General features: G+C 30.2%; 2 protein-coding genes across 3 annotated transcripts in view; one reads left to right on the forward strand and one right to left on the reverse strand.

Moving 5' to 3' along the window:
* LOC126770277 (beta-arrestin-1) overlaps positions 1–7,093 on the reverse strand; it is an 86,129-nt gene extending 79,036 nt beyond the window's left edge. For both annotated transcript variants that reach the window (XM_050489610.1, XM_050489600.1), the window contains exon 1: positions 6,759–7,093. The gene's annotated coding sequence lies outside the window, so the exon portion shown is untranslated. The remainder of the gene's footprint in view (positions 1–6,758) is intronic.
* A 281-nt stretch (positions 7,094–7,374) lies between these two features.
* Positions 7,375–9,617, forward strand: LOC126770365 (protein FAM8A1). Its single transcript, XM_050489765.1, has 4 exons — positions 7,375–7,817; positions 7,891–8,029; positions 8,189–8,315; positions 8,420–9,617. The coding sequence occupies exons 1-4, from the start codon at positions 7,481–7,483 to the stop codon at positions 8,741–8,743; spliced, it is 927 nt and encodes a 308-aa protein (XP_050345722.1). The 5' UTR covers positions 7,375–7,480; the 3' UTR covers positions 8,744–9,617.
* The last annotated feature ends 617 nt before the right edge of the window (positions 9,618–10,234 follow it).

A 10,234-nucleotide genomic window follows, 5' to 3' on the forward strand; every position in this document is an offset into this window, starting at 1 on the left:
AATCAGTAGTGCGGACTAACGATTTATTCCAGTACGTCTTCATGGATAAGATTCACACACCACAAACAGAATCGTAAAAGTAAAATCGTCATAGTTTGTCGAGTAATATTATATTATTGTTTAAAAATAAAATCCCTTTTTTTTATTTACTTTTATATTTATTATTAGCAACACTGATAACGGTCACTATTTAAAATCATATGAATATAAAAAAAAAAACACCAGCAACAAACGTTTTAACAATTATTCGTGTTTAATTCAACAACTCCAAAATCATTTAAAGTTGTTGAAATTGTTGCGCTAACAACTTCTCACTACATAATTATTTCGTTTCGAGTATCAGATTCCTGTTCGACTAAATTTAGTGATAGAGTTTGTTCAAACCCTTCTAAGTAGGTATAACCTACTTATAATAAATTCTACCGTCAAGCAGCAATACTAGTATTGTTGTGTTCCGGGTGGGTAACTATAGGCACAACACCTTAGTTTCCAAGGCTGCTGACGCATTGACGATGTAAGGAGTGCTTAATATTTCTTACAGCGCTAATGTGTAGGTTATTTTATTTACCTGGAACCTATGTTATTATTTCTCTGTTATAAATACATTTTTCTTTTCTATCACACTTAATTATATAAAGGAAAAGAAAGATGGGCTTGCTTTATTATATAACAAACGATGGCCAGAAACATTTCCAAAAAACACATGTAATAAAAAAATATACAATTGATAAAATAAATTCAATTTCGTAATTTTTTAAATGGCAAGGCGTATTTTCAATCAAAACTATATATTTTTTTAATAGCTTCTGAAATATAAGCACATTTCTATTTAGTTATCTGTATTATAAGTACAATTAATTGATATAAAATATAAATGTGTTTAATAAAAACATAACTTTCACAGATAATTAATGTTATAGGGTGTGAATATAATTTTACGTTATACTAATATTGGCAACATTTGCTTGAACGCATACTGTTACGCTCGTGTTCAAATAAAATGATAAAATAATGCAAACACAAACTGTCTTTACATTCAAATACATAACACCAACGTAAATATAAAATGAGATCAAAGAAATAAAATTTAGGTGTAACTGGTTTTCCTCAACAGTTTACGGTATTTTTTTTTCGCGTAAATCGTCTTTTAAAGTTTAGGGCTAATTGATTCATTGCTGTACATTCGTTTACATTCATTCTGGCATCAAGTAGAGATAATACTCGTAAAACGGACAAAAAAAAACAAACAACATCATTCTGAGCTTGACGTCAAATCGTAGAGATCAAAGTCACGGTGTTCAAATGAAAATCGGAGAGTTCAATCTGATACTACGTTATGTCAAGAATAACGGCAGGATATGCATGACATACATATCCATATACAATACATATATTCTTTTTTAAATCATATCCAGACATAACATACAAATAACAAAAATAAAAACACATTGGCCAAAAAATTATATCCTTAGTAACATTATAAATGGTAAAGTGAGTTTGCTTGATTGTTTATTTGTTAAGCTTTCACGTCTTAACTACTCAACCGACCATCGTGAAAACTGACATAAACGTCATCACGACAACTGAAACTAGAACTAGTGGGGGTTTATAGTTACATAGGGACTTTTAAGTCGTGATATTACAGACTAAATTAAAGTTACCACCGGTTCGAAATGTCGATTCTACTGCGAGGAAAAGAAAAGTAATTCATTTTAATTACATAGTATGTTAAATGAATACAAAGATTTTTTTTTGACAATCAGACACATTAATTATTACATTATATATAGTTTTATTATTCATTAGGAAGACATAATTATGTTCAATGTCATATCATCATATGCTAACATTTCATTCACAATGTCCGTTGTCTGTGTTTTGCAGACAATGACACTCGAATGATCCACCTGATATGCCATTGATAGCAAATGGAGACTGAAACGTATATCGTAATTATTATTTTTCATAATTAAAAACATTAAATACTAATATAAAAAATATACAATAAGTTTTTACACAATAAAATGGCGATGGCAGTCTGTAGAGCACATTGATCTTAACCAAACCCAGTTCACTAACGGAATATTCATTAAAAACATCGTGAGGAATCATTCATGTGTTGGATAAAATTAAAATGTACACCAACACTGGAGTGAACATAAAGCGTGACGAAATAATGTTCATAACTGCTCCTTATGGGTAGAAGAGTTCTCTATAAGTAGGATACCCACGGGCTGTTATGATTTTTCGTTCGCCATACACACGCAAAAAACCTCATAGAATAAAAAAGGCGCCAAAATAAATACAATACTAATCCAATAAGAATGAGTATCTGGTCAAATATTTAGTCACACTTTACGATAAACATGCCGCTTTACTTAGCGCCTAATTATGGCACTCAGTGCTTAGTTTGCATTTGCTCGCAACGTCATATACATTATTTTATCGTTAATCTTAAACCTCGACCCTTTAAGTTAAAAATGGTCACGCCCATAGGGAGAATTGGTCACCCCTGAGGGGTGTTATTTTAACAATCCCTTAGCTCGCGTACGTTTTAGAGAATAAGTATTTATATTCACCTGTTTTTGTTATACCTTGATTTTACCATTACGTATATTTAAGTTAAAAATATAAAGTCGTTGATATTACGATAGTGAAGCAATTTATCCTTTTATGCCAGTACATAATGTATTTATAAATAAATGTTTAAATTTTAAATGTGTCTGATATTCTTATCGATTACGTAATATTATATAAATATAAATAAAACCGTATCTCGCTACATTTCTGTGCGCGCATCACGCAAAGACTACAGAAGATAGCTAGAACTGGCTTTTATATAATTTTTAAGAGTCCAGTGATGTTTTTAATCCATATACATATATATACTTTAATAGGCTACACGTTTGCAACCACAATAAATGGTAATAAAAAATAATTTTATTAAATATTTTTATAAAATCAAAGAGATAGTAAAGGATTATTTCCATTATTTATAAATAAAATGAATAAGATACCGGAAACCGCAGAACAAGACCGGCTCTTAGTGGCGCCATTATATAGAAATAATGTATTTATATTTTAAATTTAACCAATGTATGAATGTTAACTTTTAATTACAGAATATTAATATAATATATTTCACATTTTTTTATTTATATCATTTTCAATTAAATATATTCAGAAGTATTAAAACTTATACAACTCCAAGAGGATCCTTTATGTGTTTAAGAGATATTACGTTAGCTCAACTTGATATTCCAAACAGCTATTCGAAGCGGTAGTTTTCTTAGAATGCCAATTTTAGTTATAATTCATAAAGTTTTTGATGTTTCAAGTTACTTTTTTCAAGCAGATGTGGTTCCAAATCACATAATAATATTAATAAGTTATCTATGTTCGAACTTTTTTGGAGTGAGAAACGCAAGGCACTGATTATCTCATCTTACAATATTAAATCGACAATTCTTGTTTATGCATAAATATATTTCTTGCATCTCGGAAACGGTTACTATTTGATTCAAATTCTGTATTTTTTGTGATTTTTAAATAACTGCATCTTTTTAAGATAATATGGCTGTTTGCGATTTACGATCCATTTTTTTAGACTGCCGCTGCTACCTAGTATATTATATTTTATACATATATATGAATAGGCATTACGTACGTTAAATTGTCAGATTTTGAAAGATTTTCGTCACAAACTGAATTCAACGCTGGCAAAGCTGCGGATTTTACTAATTGTGATTGTAATTCTAACCATTTTATTCAGCAAGGAAACTCAGCAGCGCTGTGTGATGAAATAGTAATAAATTATCTTTAACATTATTGAGACACTAATCACATAACCAGTTGTACTGTGACTCAGCTGCATGATAAAGATCTTCTAAGTAACGATATTTCGAATACAAAATGTGAGAGGTCAGTTCTGTGTAATCATTGAATTTATTCGTCAATAGTATATTAAATTGCCAATAGATTACAAGAAATATATATATTTTTAATGAATACCAATTTTTGTGCATCAGTTTCATATTAATCGGATGAGCAGTTTTTACGTCAATAGTGCAAATCAAACAACAAACAAATTTATAACATTAGTACATACTACTATTTTTTTTAATTATCTGATTTTTTACAAGAAATAGTCACTCAAAACAGGCCATAGAAAAAAAAAAGAATTAATATCATCTATTTAGATTATATTATCAACGAAAGGTATTTGTATATTAAAAATAATATATTATTATATAATCCACTTGCATTAATAAAACGTTTAAACAGAAACATTGTATGTACATTTACGAAAATATTGCAAGGACAAATTTCTTTTTTTTATTATTTTAAAGCGATATTAAAATGAAAATGACGTTTCAAGCTATTATGCAGTAAATACTCTGTGATACTTAAAAACTGTCGAGGTTGCACCAAAATCTTGACATCGCAACGTGAATCATAGGCTTCAAGTGGGTAGTCGGAGACGCGCATATCGTAATTAAGGGAGTCTTCCCTCTGTAGGGTGGAAAAGTGCAAGCGAATGAGGGGGATCGTTGCTTGGTGAATTACAAATGCACCTTAAATATGCAGTTCTTTTGACGTGACTTTCAAAATATTCCACATAGCTTTACTTTTACCTCCATAATATAAAACGGAATTCGTTGAAGAATCAAAGATAGTTCTTTTTTTTAATTTTGTGTTAAAGCTTAAACACAAAATATTAAAATTATTTATATAATTTTACATGTAGTATGTATAGTGTAGTTTTACACGTGTATCCCAATAAAATATTGATTATATCGAGCAGCGCTTAATATTTATTACAGGATATACAATTTATTCATCTCTATAATATAACATTTAAATAAGGTAAAGATTATTGCATATGAATATAAATGCATAAACTAAAATATTTTTGTTAAAAAATTTGAAAAGCTGAGCAAATACGCGGGGCACTTTCAGGACTTGTATTGTAACTCATAATTCACGTCACGACCGGACCATGAGTAAGAGGCGCGTAATGCAGCCGAGGCCCGCCGCGTGCGCAGTAAATATTAATTAGGACAATCGGCGCCAACTCTTTGAACCATATGAGACTTTTCCATGTCTATGGTTATAGCACACTAAGTTGTAAAAGCATCAGACAATATGATCTATTAGTTTAATAATAACATTAACATGACGTAATTGAAACAGCTGAACGTCCAGTTGTTTTTAATTAAAGTAACTGGATCAGAAAAATAAGTTTCGTTTGTCAAGGCATATTAATTCATAGTTCAACGATTCATAGAGCGGATATCGTGAGATACGCCTTACGATGACGCATTGGCCAACGATTATATCGGCAAAAATATGCCGAATTAGCCAGCGTTTGTCGGCGAATTAACTTACCAGGATGATAGAAATCAGCAAACGATTGCACATAACTACTTGAAATTTAAAGAGCATTTTGTTGATACCTACAATTAACAATAATTAATTTTAACTGTTTCACACAACCAAAATGAGTTATGAATTATACTCCTATAACACAGGATTAATAATGTGTTGTTTTTTTTTAAGATATTTAAAACAAACAGTAATTGAACAACTAAGAGGTCAGTCAGACAGTTTTTCTAATATATTTCGGAGATAATAAATACTCTATGTTACACAAATGTATCATGTAGATTTCTAATAATTCTTAATTTGAAATATTAATAGTGGATGTCTGTTGAAGAGAAGTGATTTCAATAACTTTTTGTAAATGTATGTTTTTTTAAGCCGACCCTCAATTATGTTTTGCATACAAACTACATCTTGTTTTTGTTTTTTAAATCAACATACAAAAAATCCAGTTACAGACCAGCTTGTTATATATAAATAGCAATGTGCAAAACATTTATTTTTATAAACAAGTGATATTATTTATAATATCTTTATATTTTTTTTATATATAAAGTTATTAACATATAATATAATCATTTTCAAATAAATATTAAAAATAGTTTCATATATTGTTTTTATAAGATAAATAATGTTTAAGAGAAAGAATGTTTGTATGAATTTAACTGACAGCAAATGATATACACTAAAATTATATTTTTTAATTATCTTGTTAAAACGAGTGCTTCATTTGCATTTATTGTAATACATTGATTAATTGTTGAGGCAATTTATGGTATTTTAATATATTATAATTTTATATAAAAGTAATTTTGGTTGCATAAAAAATATAAAAAACTATTGTCTTTATATACAGACGATAAGTTTATCAAGTCCCTAGGTTAATTAAGTACCAAAGTATTAAAAACCCATTTTGTTCTATTAAGATAAAATGCCCAAAATAATATTCATAATTTTGTTTATGTTCTACAATTGAGAAGCAAAAAAAGATAAAAAGTTATTTAAAGTGATTAAGGCTTAATCAATGAAATACACTTAAAAGATAAGGTGGAAGATTTCATAGCAACTTATGTAAATAAAAGAGCGATATATTATAAGTCGGCAAATAGAGGGTACAGTGACCCACATAAGTACTCAAGCAAAAAGTATATTCAAGGCTACCAGGATATATCACGCGTAGTATTTACGTAAAGAGCATGGTTGGTAAGAGCGGTTTTTATATTGATTTTATTTAAAAAAAAAAACTTTTTATGAATTTAGATAAAATGTTATAGATTATAACAATTAATTTCGGTAAAGAAACGGCAAACTTTAAACTTTTAAATTATGTGCTAATGTAATTACGTAGTTAAGTATGTGTTTAAAAGTATACTTACGTGTGGCTGCTCAGGGAACAACTGCTTTTTATGTTTATTATGTATTAACAGCCACCCATGGAGTACATAGCATTGCACTGGGCGAAAAATACAGTAAATTACCGATTGATCCGGCCACAACTGTTTCTCGTTTACGACGAATTTATTAAAAAGTATACACAGACACCAATATTTTGTTTTCAGCTGAAACGGTAACTACAGAAGAAACAAAATTAAAACAACTTTAAACATTTAAACAATTGGCGTTTATACGAACAATCCCGTCGCTTTTACACAAATGTCCACACCAAACTCCACAAAATCAAGGGAATATTGCGCACGCATCCGGTGGACGAATGACAAGCGCAATTTGACGGCTCGTTGATATAAACTTGCCAGTTTTACTGTTCGATCTTTGACTTTTATTACAATATTTAACTCTGAATAATGAATATTTTCATAAATGTAATAGTTGCATACATACACCTCATATTTGGGAAAATATTATCGTTTGGTTCTTGTTTGATTTAAAGGTATCACCTTACCTTAGATACCTATTATATTATACTGATAACATTAATAAAAGTCAATAGAAATATTTCGGAGGTACCTATCAATTTGTCAAGTGTGACATTGACAATTTTATTGCAAGATTTCAATAAAATAACAAAACTGACGTGTACTCATTGTTGTATTATTATTGAGAAATTTTGAGTTTCATGTAGTTTGTAAACATAAACATAATGTCGGATACCGAGAGGCTCGTGGACAATGGTGGACCTTCGAGAGAAACTTTAAATAATGGGTCTGAAGGTGACCGGCCAGCAACATCGGAACGGGAAGCATATTTTCAAGCACTTCGTCTATGGATCCAACAGGCACAAATGTATCAAAATATATCCACTTGTTTCCCGTACTATATGATGACATTGCAGGGACTCCAAAACAGCTCAACGAATGTCCCTTTACTGAATAATAATTATCAGTTTCAAGGGCAACAGTTTCCTTTTCAAGTACCAATTCCTCCTCGACAACCACCAGATAATCAAGTTCCAGGTGATCCTCAATCACCAGCTGAAAGTATGTTTAATTTTAATCCTTAATTTTTTTCTATTTTTAAATTGTATTTTAATAATACCATGTTGGATTTCAGTTATAGCAAGACATGGTGGGTTTGAATATGTTATTCCACCTTTGTATAAGAGGCTTTTTGCAGAGTTTATTGATTTCATGCTGCTGTTTATTCTGAAACTCATTGTTACATTCATAGCAGTAGACATGTTTGAATTAATGTAAGTAGTATATTATAAATATTATCTTATACCATTTCTATTAAATGTATTTAATAAATAAAGTAAAAGAATCATTAATTGATTTATGAAGCCAAATTATCTAAGAAATATAAAAGCTTTGTTTTCTTCAACTATTTTGAATGAACTCTTTTTTTTCAGCGACCTTGATAAGTTTGATTTGTACAAATTCAGTGAACATTATGATGACTACAAATATGCCATGGAACTCACATCAGAAATACTTCTTTTAGAAATAATTTACAGAATATTAGTATGCATATTTGAGGTATGTTGCCTCTACTACTGTTGTTATAATTTTAAACATTATTTTCATTTAATTTACTAAGTTTGGTGTAAACAAAAGGTAAAAAAGTGTCAATTTTGTTCCAGGCATTCTGTTTAAGTGGAAGCGTCGGCCGGACAGGTGGTGCAACTCCTGGCAAAGCCCTACTTGGCCTAAGGGTAGTCACAGCATCTGCTGTCTTACCAGTCGAAGGCAGGCCCAAAGAAACAGTCATATTATATCCTGGCAAACCACTCAGTTTCATTGTAGCATTATTCAGATCACTAATGAAGAATTTCTTAATATCTCTTTTGTTTCCTCTGTGTGTTGTGCTCTTCGTTTTTCGTCATAATCGTACAGGATATGATTTATTATGTGGTGTTGTAGTTGTTGAGGAAAACATGTTTCCACCTCGACGGCATGCACCATAACTTTGCAAATAAAAAAAAATAAACATCCTGCAAAAGTATACTGATACAAGCATATTGTAAATTCTTGAATGGGTAAAAATGATTTTTTCACACATACAAAGCACAGCTATAATATAAAATGATGTTAATATGTTGTGTATATTGTTTTGGTGTATCTAAAGAAATCTACATAAATTGCAATAATAAAAATTGCCATATAAATATTAACAATCATTAACAACCAAATAGTAGTAATGGCTTTCATATATATTTTTGTAGGATTATCAGCAATGTAATGCGAACTTCTTATATTAGTTGGTAAAACTATGTTCAATTAATTAAAACTATTTTATTAAATTGATCTTAAATTTATGTTTTCGTATGAAGAAACATTTTGTATTTCCTGTATTTTTTTTTTGATAAATGCTCTTATTTTCGTAACACTGATAAAAAATATTGTGCCATTGCTTTATGCAATTGTTGAAATGTTACTGTAAATTGAAGGATTAAACATTTTATTTTTAGGAAACAGAATAGATGTTGGGAATTCACTCAAATATTCTTTTAGTTTTATTGTTGTAAAAATGTTTTAGCTAAGTAATTTTTATCATTCTGATTTAACATAACTTATTCTTTCTTGTAGAATCAAAGATATTTTTAAAGAAATGTTTAAGATAAATAAAATATTGGGGTAATATTGTATATTCTTAATGTGTAGGTAGTGTAGTGTCTCAGATAGGAATTATTTGTGATAATTTTTAACATTTTATCAAAACCTATTATCAATATATTTCATACGAAATTAAATATGAGTATCTATCAGATATTGAATTAACTATTAATTACTGATGTTACATATTTTTGTGATAATTTATTGTAAATTATTATTTTGTACATAATCCTATGTTATTTTAGTAAAGATTTGAAAAAAAGCTTTTATTTTTATTGTAAACTTCGCCCGTGGGTGAAGGAGAGATACAGACGTTAAGTAACCTATGTCCTTTTCTGTACCCCTGATATGCTAAATTTTATGATGATTGGTTAATTAGTTACGACGTAGAAGCTTAACAATCAAATGCAGCATGCAGGTTAACTCAAAGTTACCAGTTATGTGAAACTAGGAATTTAAGAGCTTCTAGAATTCCTTTATACAAAATGTCGCGGGTTCAAATCCGAGTAAAGACTACTGTTTTCATATGAATAATTTACACTCCTCGCTTCCGAGCATCGCGTTGATGATGCTCGACAAGGAGAGATTTACGCCGACAATTGCCGCCAGGGAATGCCTCCGGGGCCCCCCACACGTTAGGGTGTGTTACGCCTCGTCAAATGACGCACCACACTCTTGCCAGGAAGGTGACACCTCCTGCCGCGCTATCTTGTGTAGGTACTTACCGAAGCAGTCGTGTCCGGTAAGTACCTTTTATTTCAACGCTGGAAAAACGCTTTACACGTTTCTCCCACGGGAACAGTGGGGGGTATGTGGGGCTCGCCGGTGTCCAAGGCGCCGGG

The sequence above is a fragment of the Nymphalis io genome, chromosome 1 (genome assembly GCF_905147045.1).
Source record: "Nymphalis io chromosome 1, ilAglIoxx1.1, whole genome shotgun sequence".
Lineage (NCBI taxonomy): Eukaryota > Metazoa > Arthropoda > Insecta > Lepidoptera > Nymphalidae > Nymphalis > Nymphalis io.